Source organism: Bidens hawaiensis, unplaced genomic scaffold, assembly GCF_021521415.1.
Source record: "Bidens hawaiensis isolate Kalapana, Puna unplaced genomic scaffold, B.hawaiensis_p1.1 tig00029322_1, whole genome shotgun sequence".
Lineage (NCBI taxonomy): Eukaryota > Viridiplantae > Streptophyta > Magnoliopsida > Asterales > Asteraceae > Bidens > Bidens hawaiensis.
The window spans coordinates 89,994-103,832 of record NW_027494846.1 but is presented as its reverse complement, the minus strand read 5'-3'; the positions used below and the strand labels follow the sequence as shown (position 1 = coordinate 103,832).

At 36.5% G+C, this 13,839-nt stretch overlaps 1 protein-coding gene across 1 annotated transcript; it reads right to left on the bottom strand.

Moving 5' to 3' along the window:
* Positions 1-1,397: 1,397 nt before the first annotated feature.
* On the bottom strand, positions 1,398-3,651 carry LOC143578684 (pectate lyase 1-like). Its single transcript, XM_077062174.1, has 5 exons — positions 3,400-3,651; positions 3,097-3,103; positions 2,342-2,992; positions 2,025-2,267; positions 1,398-1,673 (listed from the first exon to the last, which is right to left on the bottom strand). The coding sequence occupies exons 1-5, from the start codon at positions 3,489-3,491 to the stop codon at positions 1,449-1,451; spliced, it is 1,218 nt and encodes a 405-aa protein (XP_076918289.1). The 5' UTR covers positions 3,492-3,651; the 3' UTR covers positions 1,398-1,448.
* Between the last annotated feature and the right edge of the window lie 10,188 nt (positions 3,652-13,839).

Sequence of the window (13,839 nt, the reverse complement as noted above, 5' to 3'; positions counted from 1 at the left end):
ATTAGTTTTAATTAAATCTTTTTCTAAAAACCGCTTGACATCGTCTGTCCGCTTAGATTAAATAATTAGTTATAAATTAAATAAACTTGCACTTTCCTTGAGTCCTTGTGGAGACGACCTTACTTACCCGTATTAGTGATAGGTATTTAAGTTTTTAATTAATTGTTTTTTAATAGACCGTGACAGCCTACGTTAGTTGGCAGCCAAGGGGCGCCTTCGCGCATCCACACCGTCGAGGGGCGTTCAGGGGGGGGGGGGTTACCAAGACCGGCGCCATAGTGGGGGGATTGTGGGTCCTCTTTCTCTCTCTCTCTCATACACACACATACATATATATATATATATATATATATATATATACTTGAGTTGTGATAACCCGTAAAAATCCTATGTAACATCGTATTTTTTGTTACATGTAATATATGTTGTAACATTTAATTCAAAACATCGAAACATCAAAAAAAATGTTTGATATTTTTTAACATTTTTTTACTAATTTTTTATATGTTTTTAGGAGAAAGAAAATGTTATATTTTTTATTAACTTTAATTGTGGACCACATGATTCAAACTTTAATTAAAAACATGTGGTTGAGAATGAGTTTCTAGAGTTTTCACAACTTAAGTGAGTTTTTATTTTAACCTTACTCATATATATATATATATATATATATATATATATATATATATAATGGGGCGTTAAAAGGAGCTTTAAACCACAGCGGGACGTTATGAGACAGCGCTTCGAAGCCCCGGTTCCTACATGGCGCTGACGTGAAGAGGCTTTAAAGCCTTCGTGAACAGGCTTAAGATTAACAAAATATGTAACTAAACAAAAGATTTTTATTATATTTTCTCCTCCTCCTTCTCCATTTTTATTTTTATTTATAAATGTTTGCGTAACATGAATGAATATCTGTTATATCTGTTGTTCATCATAGCCTATGCAATGAGGTGTTGTGAAGCCAAGCATGATATCTTACATGGTGCCGTGATATCTTACATGGTGCTTGAGGGCGGATTCCCCATGGATGCCTGATTGTGCAACCTTGTTTGTGGGATTTCTTTGATGTTGTTGTCCTTGTCAAAGGACTCCCATGGAGGATCGACGAGGGCAAGTCGGGGATGTGTTGGGTTTTTCTTTTATATAAACATGTTTGTGGGTGTTGTTGATATCAGATAACTAGACACATTTAGAACAAACTCATACTTCTCATTCTAAGATTGAAGCTGTATCACTGGGTTTCCATGTATGAGCATAATCGTGCTCTTAAAAGTGTATTTCAATATAAACGGGAAACTATTCACGTCTAATTAAAGACAAATGTATATACATGCATGTTTCATTATAATTGAATACTTAATTAAGAGCACAAAATCACTTGTTCAACATGTAATGGTTCATTTCCTTTACTTCTATTCACAGCAAACTAAAAAATGCATGGGTACTTAACAAGGTTGACCGATCACGCACGCGAGTGCCCCAGCGGCATTGGTGAGTTGAGGTACAGATTCACCTGGTTCAGCGACAATCATGCCAGCCGTTTGTTCAGGGGATAACACTGGGTCAACCCCGGATGCCAGAAAGATTGCTCCGTTTAAAAGAGTGTCTTTTTCTGATCTCCAATTCCACGTCTTCCACTCTTCCTCTGCTGCATCAGCCCTCACTAACACCTTCAAAACCAACTTTATGTTAGGGTTGTTCACGGTCTTAGTCGGCTAGTTTTAGCATAATTTCTATGCCGAACTAGTAACTATGGTCTTTAGGGAAACTAAACCAAACTGGACTGGGTGGGTTGGTCAAACTAGCCAAAAAGATTTGGTTTTGGTGGTTTAGTGATTTGGATGCTTTTTTTAACACAGATATTACCATTAGATTTTAATTAAAAATAGGTTTCATATATCTTGACCGATTCAGTTTACCCATCAGGTTTCGAACCGATTGACATCTAACCTGGCGAACCCCACCTACATAGCTCGGTTTTAACACCCTTGAAAGTGAAGGTAGGTATATAACGAGAATACATTTTTCTTAATTTTATCATCGGGGGCGTTGAACCGATTGCCTTGGCTGAGGATAGTTGGGGCGGCACTGCCACCTATGGCATACGTTCCCCATGAATCGTAGTTGTTGTTCACAATCTGGAAGAACCCAAATCGGCATCTAGGCATTCTTTGGTCACATCCATCGCCAAAGAAGTTGAACGCCACGGTCGCTTGCATAGCTTTATCTTCTGCGTGTGAGTTATGTGCCCCGAGCAATATTGCCTATTTAAGCATTGTAAAATACCAAAGGTCAATAAACATATAGTTTAGATATATGTTTCTTAATTAATAATTACTTTATGGTGTTGGGTGAACTTGGAGTTGGAAATGGTTACGCCTGTGCTTCTCAAGGTGACATCTATAAGCCCATCAACACCCTTACTAAAGCTGCAATGGTCAATCCATATCTGGGTCGAACCCGTAACACATATACCATCACCGTCGGTCTTGTGTCGCATGCCTGGTGGACCGTCTGAGTTCTTAATCAGGCCACCTGGTGCTTCTTTCACATCATGAATGTGAATCCCGTGAATGATGACATTTTTAACGTTGTAGAGGGAGAGACCTGTGCCAGTGATCTCAACTTTGGCACCTCTACCGTCAATTGTCTTGTCACTATTTATAACAAGCTCTTGTGTTAATGTGATGACCATGTCTTTCTCAAAGGTTATCCACAAAGGCTTGTTTTGGACGACACCGGCTCGAAGGGTTCCTTGTTTTGGATTGGCAGCATCATCATCTGTGGGATCTGTGACCACATAGGGTTCACCACCCTTGCCGCCGGTGGTTCCCTTAGCGAAACCAGCAGCACATTCGGCTAAGGCTTGTCGGTTTGTATCCCAATCAGGTTTGCACCTCCAGCACTTGTCTATTATGTTAACGGCTGAACATTCAGCTAGGTCTCTCCTTGTTAAGTTACCTCCCGAAAATTGAAGCCTACAAAAGAACTTGTACGATTATCTTACAAGACTAAAATAGCTTTACAAATGTTAGCGTAACATTAATCCATCTCGCATATAGCAGATTCATTGTCATGCGACAGACTCTTTACATCTTTTCTGAAATTGGCATATGAAATTGATGTTATTGCAGTATGGGTCCCATCAAGTCAAATCATGGTCTTCATGAGAATCTGGCGCAACATAATGAATCTGCTACACAATGATGCAGGGATGTCCTATATGAAAGCTTCGTTTGGCTGAAACAATTTCTTAATTAAAAAGAATAAGAGCCAAAAGACATTTTTCAAAGAAAAAGCCAAGGTTATTTTCAAACTCATTAATCATGATGTCTTTTTTATGATTTTTTTCTAATACATGATCATGGCCACAAAGAATCATAATCGCTAACTCACAGTTCGTCGTCGATGCTTGCTGTATTTCGCACCGATTGCACCGAAATGACGAATGAGAAGGTGAAAAATACAACAAGATAATGTTTCCCCATTGTATGATTAATCTTTTCACTTTTTTTCGTATTTATTTGTTCTTTATTCTGTATACTCTAACAAGATCTTTTGTGGGGAATCATTTAACTAAACAAGGCAATGACTTGCTTATTATACGTGTTTCTTCTTGGAGTTCATCTTTTAAAAACCAAAAGATGTTTATCTACTTTTAGTAATAAGCGGTTCACCAAGAATTAAATAAATGGTTAATATATATATTTGAGCAATAAATAATGTGAGCCAAGAGAACATGCATTACCAACGCACAACCACTCAGTAATCCGTCAATATCGGTTGATTGGATTTCCGATAGGATTGTTGTAAAGAATCGGATCGAAATTCGAAATAATAAAATGCTTTTGTATTTCTTGACTGCTTGTATCAGTTTGTTATATTTTACAGAGAAAGAATTACAATAAATAGAGGAAGGTCCACTAATCTTGACAAAGAAATACAAAAAAGAAAAAAAAGGAATGAAAATATGCTTTGATTTGCCTCTAACGATCCACTAATCTTAGTTGTTCTCTTGCTGTAGAAATCTCATAAATTAGTAAATAGTGTCAAAATTATTCTCTTGATATTTTATTATTTTCTAGCACTCCCTCTCAAGTTGAGTAGTGGGGTTTCCGATGCTCAACTTGTCAAGATAATTGTTGAATATTCTCCTGTTGACGGCCTTTGTTACTATATTTGCTAATGGGTTTTCTGATTGAACGAAAGCTAGCTCTATAATCTTGGCTTTAAGTTTTTCTTTGATGATGCGCCTATCAACCTCCACATGTTTTGTATGATCGTGTTGAACTGGGTTTTCATATATTTGTACTGCGGCTTTGTTATCACAAATGATCCTACTTGCTTCGGCTTGGGGAAACCCGATTTCTATTAACAATCTCTCTGTATACATAGAACCTCTGTCACGCCCCATGCAATTCCTCGGAATTCAGCTTCGGCACTGGATAGTGCTACTACCTTCTGGTTTTTGCTTCTCCATGTAACTAGGTTTCCACCAACAAGAGTGAAATATCCAGATGTTGATCTTCCGTCATCTTTATCTCCTGCCCAGTCTACATCAGTATACAATTGGACCTTGAGGTGTTTATTTGGTCGAAAGAGAACTCCATGGCTCACTGTTCCTTTGAGATATTTGAGAATCCGCATTACTGTCTCCATGTGGGAAACTTGAGGTTGATGCATGAATATGCTGACGACTCCAACTATATATGCAATATCTGGACGACTATGTGTGAGGTATATTAGTTTACCTACGAGGCGTTGATATCTTTCTTTGTTTGTCAATTTTGCTTCCTGTTCCATATGGAGTTTATGGTTAACCCTTATTGGGGTGTCTACCGGTTTGCAATCAATCATTCCAGTCTCAGCTAGAAGGTCAAGAATATATTTCTTTTGGCATATAAAGATCCCCTGTTTGGACCTTAGTACTTCAATTCCAAGAAAATACTTAAGTCTTCCTGAGTCCTTCATTTCAAATTCCGTGAACAAGTTTGCCTTCAGCTTTCTCATTTCTTCCTCATTGTTTCCTGTAATGATCATGTCATCAACATAAATAATTAAACAAGTCAAAAGTTTACCTCTTCATTTAAGGAATACGTATGATTGAAGTTGCTTTGTTGGTATCCATATTTCTTTATTGCTAGAGTGAATCTACCAAACCAAGCTCGAGGAGATTGTTTAAGCCCGTAGAGAGATTTTTTCAATCGACATACTTCTTTTTCTTTGAAATTCCTTGTAAACCCAGGAGGAACTTCCATATAAACTTCTTCTTCTAATCCGTGTAGGAATGCATTCTTAACATCAAATTGATGAATAGGCCATCCTTCATTTGCAGCGATCGAGAAAAGGACTCGGATTGTGTTTAAACTTGGCCACTGGGGAGAATTGTAACATCACAAAAAATATGGTCTAATTTTGACAAATAATAAAGATGATGGACTAAAAATATTCATGGCATAAATAATGGGTAAAATAAGATAAAGAATGGAAATAAGCTTATGTTAGGGAATGAAGTAAGAAGACTCTATCCCACATGGAAAGTGGTAAAGAAAACAAAGCACTTTATAAGGAGGGCACTTTCCATGATAATGTTCTTATGTGGCTAACCACTCCTCGAGTCCCAGCGGAGGGTGCGAAGCACCCGACGCGCACGAGCTCGGGAGAAGGGCGATGGGCGCAATGTGGCGCTTTGATTGCGCACTTTGCACTTCGCACGCTCGCATCGCCGCAAGCCGCCTTTGTATTTTTGGACGATGAGACGAGATCAAGATATGGCAAGTTACCAAAAGATCAGGGACTGAAAATGAACAGATTTGAAGTTTTGCATTTTCGCGATACGCGAAGAATCCAAGTTACATCTTAGCGATACGCGAAGATGCAGGACACTTCACGGGACACGTGTCACCATGCGGTGACACGTGCGGTGACACGTGGCAGGCCGTAGTGACACGTGGCAAGCCTACGCGGCGACTCATCAAAGCAAGTGCATCTTTGCGATACGCGAAGCAGCTTCGCGATATGCGAAGTTGCAGATTTTTTCTATAAATAGATCGGCCATGGGGATTTCACATTCATCCCTCACACACTCCAAAACACACACATAACCTCGATAAGCGTGCCATAACACCGATATGTCGATATTCCGATGTTTTTGGCCTCAAAGTGCGTGCTAGAATTCTACATCTTTACTCTCTCGACTTTCCTCCAAGTAGAAGTGCGATCCAAGTAGAGCATAGGCATTTCATAAGCCATACAAGGTAGGAGTTCTGCCCGATTATTATATTATAAATGGCTTAGACCTTAGTCGGGGATATAGCCCATACCTTGAATATATAATAAAGTAAGAAAATAGATTTTTATAAGTCACGATTATTGATGAAATATTATTTCTCTATTATATATATATTCTTATGATAAAAGAAATTTGAAATATACGTTTCTTGATGAAAAAGAAAAGTGGTTTATAAATGATTAACAAAAGAAAGGACTAGAGATCCTTATATTTTATAAAAGAGATAAATGTCAAGGTAAAGGTTATGCAATCGGACTAAAGGTCTAAAGCTAGATCGTTAATCTAGTACTTATAAAACGTTATTCTCGTACTATAGGTCCGAGGTAACAAGACAAATCGGTGAGAAACACCAAACAAGAAGAAAGGTGAATATGTCCAACTATTTATAAAACAAGTCTTAAAATGTTTGCATGGGAATATATATCCCTAAAACTTTATAAACAAAAGTATCGCTGGCCCTCAGGCTATTGTATACGTTTTTTTGGATCCTTACATATGTGGGTAGACGGTGGGCACACCGCACCACACTTGCTAATGCCTCCACCACGTTGGGCCGGACTTAAGTAATGTCCGAGAGAGGATTATCTCGTGTATATTGATAGTTGCTAAGACCTTGATGCTGCGGTATCGCTGAGAGGTTTCAAGTAGAACTGGATGTTTATAATAGTAAATTTAACTTGGTTGTTTCCTAAGCCACGATGGGCCAGGTCATAAGATACCCGAGGGGATAACTAAGTATTAAAATATTTTGTGTCAGCGTGTTCACCAGCATGTATTGCTGACGTATTTTATAACTATTTTACAGGTAATGAAGAATAGGTGTTTGGAGATGATGGATAGCCGTTAGACGATCTGATGGCTCAATGGATGTTTTATTATTAAAATAATGTAAACCATGGTTTTATCCAAACACTTTTTTACAAATTAACGGGTGTTCTAAAATCCCGTCTTTTGAATAAAATAATACTTTAACATGTCTTCCGCTTTACAACCTTAAACTCTGATATATTTACAAAACAGGTACCAACTTATGAGTCACACGCCTAGGCCCTAAGTCGGGGTGTGAAAAGAATGTTTCCGAGTAGTCAACCCTGTATGTTTGGGTGTAGCCTTTAGCCACTAACCGAGCTTTATATCTTTCAATTATTCCATCTGGTTTGTGTTTAATTGTAAAGACCCACCGACATCCCACCGGTTTCTTTCCTGGAGGAAGGTTGCATTTCTCCCATGTGTTGTTTTTCATTAGCGCCTTCATTTCTTTATCCATTGCATCCTTCCAATTCTTTGATTCTAGAGCTTGTTCCTTGGAATTTTTTTCTGTATATAGGGAAGAAGTAAAGGTCATGGCTTCTTTGGAAAAGTTCCCTTGTGCTATGTTTGCTATAGGATACCTAGAAGATTTAGACTGTTTTTCTGGAGAGTATCGTTTTGCTGGAATTCCTCTCTTAGCTCTTGGTGGTAGAACATATCTCTCAGTAATTTCTTCTTGTCTTGTTCCTTCTTGTATTGGTTCTTATTCTACATGCACTGTTTGTTCTACTTCTATCTCGTGATTGTAAGATATATTAATATTTTGATTTTCATTATTTTCATGATTTTCATGAGATACTTTTCTGTTACATATTCAGATGTTTGAGAGTTACTTAATTACCTTGGATGCCAGGTCAGGATTTTGGTTTAGAACATCAGTTTTTGGTCCACCGGATTGTAGTGAAGTTAGTGACTCATCTTGGATACTGTGATTGATTGCTTCAGATGATGAAGCCCATTTTGGAACCCATTTTAACCAACTCAGTGTGTCATTCTCTTTCTCCCCCTCACCACTATGTTGAGAAGTATAGAAGAATTCTGTTTCAAGGAAGTCACAGTTCATGGTAGTGTACATATGACGTCTCTTTGGGCTATAGCACCGATATCCTTTTTGGTTCACGCCATATACCACAAATACACATTTTTTAGTACAAGGATCAAGTTTGGTCCGGTTAACTTTTGGTATGTGGACAAAGATGGAGCACCAAAATATTCGAGGTTGTAACGTTAGGGCAGGTGGAATGTTGGTAAATTCAGAAAGACTTTGAAGAGTGGTTTTTAGATCAAGAGCTTTGGTTGGTAGCCGATTGACAAGATAAGTGGCAGTAGCAAGGATCTCAGGCCAGAAGGACTTAGGGGCTTGAGATTTAATTAAAAGGGCCCGAGTTATTTCTAAGAAGATGCGGTTTTTTCATTCAACCGTCCCATTTTGTTCGGAAGTTTATGAGCAAGATGTTTGGTGAATTATCCCGTTGGTTTGACAAAATTGTTTCATAGAGGCATTAACGAATTCCCCTCCATTATCAGATCCAAGAATTTGAATGTTGGTTTTAAATTGTGTTTATATCCTGGAATAAAAAATAGTAAATTTATCAAAAACTTCATATTGGTGTTATATAAAATAAATCTATGTGAGTGCAATCATCAACAAAAAAAAGGAAAAAACGAAAGTTTTGTCCTTCGATAACTTCCGTCGGTCCCCATACATCCGAATGGATAAGGGAAAAAGGAAAATTAACTTTTGTGTTATTCCGTTTAAAGGGATGTCTATGACTTTAGCCAAAACACAAGTTTCACATTTTAATGTTTCATTTAAAGGGAGTAATTTTGGAAATAAAAAATGTAAATACCTGATAGATGGGTGTCCTAATATTCTATGCCATAACCAAGCTTCTCTATTCGTAGTTCCATGTGCAAGAATCAGAGTACCTTGTTGAGTCATTTCGTCCACGTAATACAATCCTTGATGCTCAGTTCCACGCCCAATAATCGTTCATGTCCTTATTATGTCTTGTAAAATGCAAATATGGGATGCATCAATACGGTACAATTTAATTCTTTTGTCACATGACTGATAGACAACAATTTATGTGATAGAGACGGAACATAAAGACAATTTGAAAGTTTTAATGTTGGAGAAATTTCAATAGTTCCTCATCCTTTTACGGGAACTATTCTCCCGTTAGCTGTTTTGATGTGGTTAATTTTGGGTTTAGTACTTGAGACTATGCCGGATAATTCGAAAGTCATAGTATCAGTAGCACCACAATCAAATATCCATAATTTATCTACATTTTCACAAGTTTTAGCCATGTTAGCCTGTTTAACGGGTTCTAAGTTTTCATCTTCAGTTTTAAACCCTTCCAAAACTTTATTTTGGTTAGATTCAGAACAAAACTTTTGTGTGGCTTTATTTTTTGGTTTTCAAAATTTTGGCCAGTACGTAAATTAGTATAATTCTTAGGAAGATTTTTTAGTATTTCAAAATTATTTTGATTAAGTTGAGAAACTTGAGGAGCGTTTTTTAAGTTTTCAAAAAGATTGTTTACCAATTCATGTTTATTTTGACTAAGAACAGAACATTGACAGGTATTTTTAAAATTTTCAAAAGCTTGGTCAATATTAACATTGTTCTGTTCATTGGAAAATATCAATGTTCAGATCTAAATGAAAGGGGTTAACAAAGAAGGGCTTGAGAATAGTTTCTCAACCTCGATATCTCTGCCGTTATAATCTACTCCATCTTCGGCTGATGCGGCGCCACTAAAGTCGGCGTTCCTTTCTCCGACGTCATGCAAGTTGCCGTCGCTGCTCCTTTCTCCGGTGTGCTTGTTGTTGCCAGTATTTGAGTTGCCTAAGGCAACGATTGCCTTCCCCCCTTCTTGATTTTGATTTTTTAGCCTGTTCTTTAGAAGATTGGTGATCTGTATAGCCGAATCATCATTTTTATTGTTCCCCTCAGACATGGTAGCCTTTGTTGGGAGTTTGAATTGAGGTAGATGATGAGCGGTTGATTCTAAGATCGTGTACACCGCTTTGATACCATGTAAATAATTGGATCGAAATAACTACTTGTATCAGTTTGTTATATTTTATAGAGAAAGAATTACAATAAATAAAGGAAGGTCCACTAATCTCAACAAGGAAATACAAAAAAAAGGAATGAAAATATGCCTTGATTTGCCTCTAACGATCCACTAATCTTAGTTGTTCTCTTGCTGTAGAAATCTCATAAATTAGGAAATAGTGTCAAAATTATTCCCTTGATATTTTATTATTTTCTAACAATTGCTACCTATTTTTTTCTGGCGATTGTTGGCGTGTGCTCATAATTCCGTCATCAATAATTTAGGATTGAATACCCGATAGGATTACCAACAAAGAAGACTTTCCGAAAACTGAAAAAGCCTTTCTGATATGATGAACTTTGAATATATGGAATTGCTCAATGTTGTCAAACACTTGGGGTCTATCTAATGCATAATGCATACTACATTAAAGATTTTAACACATTAGCATAGAAACACTCAGTTATGCATTTACAAATAGGTATAGAAATCTAACCAATAAATTTAAACAAAAGTTCTTTTAAGAACAATACAAATAGTTTCTTGAATAGGGATTTTGCACTTTCCTGAAATTGAAATGTTGGCTAAGTCCATTACCATAATCATAACTAAGGTGGTGTTTGTTTTTCTTGAAAAGCTCTTCTACCTCTTTTGCTGTGCCGCGCATACCACGCACAGTTGTGGTCGTGTGTTTGCTTTTTAGAAAACATTTCATTGAAAAATATTTATGCATCCTCTTATCATAGAAGACCTTGACTAATGACTTCTAACCTCCCCTTTAGACATCCATACCCTACTTCAGACAAAATAACATATGATTCCTCTCCTCCAACCCCAACCCCCTCTTTTGTGGCCAACCGCCGCCCCCTCTTCTGTGGCCCCACAGCTTCCGGCCAGCCGCCACCTCTCCTCCTCCGCCGCCTCTTCTTTGCCTGCAGGTAACGTAGCCGATTATGTTATGTTTTGAGATTGATTTGTGCCTTGGAAAACTGTTTTTGCTTAACTGATTTGTGCCTTGGAAAATTGTTTATGTTTAGGTTTGTATTGAGCACTTGGTTTGAATATGCTTATGTTTGAATTGAGCACTTGATTTGTGCCTTGAAAAATTGTTTATGTTTGAATTGAGCACTTGGAAAATTGTTTATGTTTTGTGTTGAATTGAGCACTTTGTTTGAATATGTTTAGGTTTTAATTAAGCACTTGATTTATGCCTTCGAGCATTTTTTATGTTTAGGTCTGATTTGTGTCTTGCAAAGTTGTTTATGATTAGGTTTTAATTGAGCACTTGAAAAATTGATAATGTTTAGGTTTGTTTCTTGATTAGTAGAAATGGGAGACAAACAACAATCGTCCAATGAGCATCTAAAATGCTTATTAGAGACTCATGGATTAAGTTAGGAACAATTCTTAAGAAAAAGTTTGGCTTAGATTTAAATGAAAACCAAATGAAGAATGCCTATGATAATCTTAAATTCAAATAGATAGGATGAGTGTATTTGAAAAACAAAACTGACAACATATACAACGCCCAAACAAATACTTTTACCTTAACAAACTAGAAATGGGAAGAATTTAAGAAGATATGTTCATATATAGAAGTTTTTTAGCATCTACCTATAAACATAAACTTATATTTTTTTTTAACTTTGGGTTTAGTGGATCTAAAGGTTGCATCATTGAAAACAGTTTCATCTCTTTTTCCTGAACTTTGTGTAAAATTGTTTGGTGGTAATACCGCCACTGGGAATTGCAAGTGGATCAAAACCCAAACAACATCAATGATTGGATCATCTTCTTGTCATTGTGTTAAACCACTTATGACTACGAGCATCATTATTCATGACATCAAAGATAATGCCAACTCTAATGATTATGGACACCATGCTTCCGATCCTCCTCCTGAGTATACCTCGAGCCTAATCCAAACAAAATGGCCAAAACCTCAAAATCAACATCTATGGCTATTGATGATTTAGCACTTAATATGTAAAGGCTATATAGTATTTGGTTAAAGCCAAAGAAGGGCCAACCATTCTTGAATGTTCTGAGAAGTTAAATTTGGTTGGGTTAGACCCGGTAGATCTTCTATTCTTAGTTGTTTTCATATTTTTGGAGTGTCCTCAGACAATACAGAGGCGTGCATACAAGTTTAAGACTAATAAAGTAGTGAAGAACATTATCTTTTTTTTCTATGTTGAAAACATTATCTGCCTTTTTCTATGTTGAAAACATTATCTGCTTTTGGTTATGTTGAAAACATTGTATGTTTTTGTTTTTCATGGATGACATTGTAAAAGGTTATGTTTACTGGTTGTTTATGTTTTATTAAGGCGTGATCATAATGGATTATGATAAGAAATTACTTCTCGTAATTCTTATGTACTTGTATGCGCTCCTTTTTGGAGGCGAGGTTTAAAACGAATGAGAGACAATGATTCGGATATGACAGGGTATAAATACACGATAAAGTTATTGCAAGGAAATCCCAAACAATGCATTGAAATGCTCCGTATGTCTCGTGAATCCTTTGTCCAACTATGTGTGCATTTTAGAATAAATTATTCGTTAAAGGATAGTAAACGTGTATCGATTGAGGAGAATATGGCTATGTTTGCATGATAAGCAGTCATAATCAACATTACATGGTTATCAAGTTAGATTTCAACATTCAAAGCAAACAATTCATAAATTTTTATGAAGTGTTGGATAAAATGATGTTTTTCGCTAAAGATATGATAGATGATGTTGCCCCAGCTAAGAAACAAGATTTATATAGAGGAAGGGGAAAAGGGGATTGTTATCAAAACGTATTTGTAAGTTGTGACTTCAGCATCAGTTTTGCATTAATTGTGTCTGGCTGGAAGTGGTAGCTTATTATCAGATGCATTACCATATCCACATGCACCATTCCCGTTTCCATCACCAAGTATGATTACGTTTTGATAATTATTTCTATCTTAGTTAATATTCTAATTAATTGTATATCTTTACAGAGAAATATTATCTTTGTGATGCCATATGCACACATATGAGGGTTTATGGCTCCATATCATAATGTAAGGTATTGGCTTGGAGAGTTTCGTTGGAGACGTGCATTGACCAATAAAGAGAAATTTAACTATGCACATGCAAAACTTTGGAACGTCATTGAGCATGCTTTTGGTGTCTTAAAAGTATGATTCCCTATATTGAAGAGGATGGCACTATTTCCGTTGGAAATACAAAGGAACAGTACCATTGCATATTTCACACTATATAATTTTATAAGGAAAGAGGGTTTGAGCGATGAGTTGTTTACACAATACAATCAACCCAATGTGTCATTTGGAAATAGTCATGTGCATGTTGATGTTGATATGACGATGTTGAAGCACATGGCACTGCAGCAGATCGGGAATATATGAGTCGGTTACGATATGAAATTGATGAGCAGTTAATGCAAAGTATGGAATAGATGATTTAAAAAACATGTTATTATTGTTTCATGAATTTTATTTCAGTGTTGTTTGACTATTATTTAAATTCAATGTTGAAGACCTTTTTTAAGTTTAAAAAATTCAGTTTATTTAAATTTCAGTTTATTTTAAAAGTATACAAAAGTTAAAAAAAAACAACTTTCTTATTACAGACTGCAGATATTTGGTCCGCCTCTTCTTCCACGGAAGT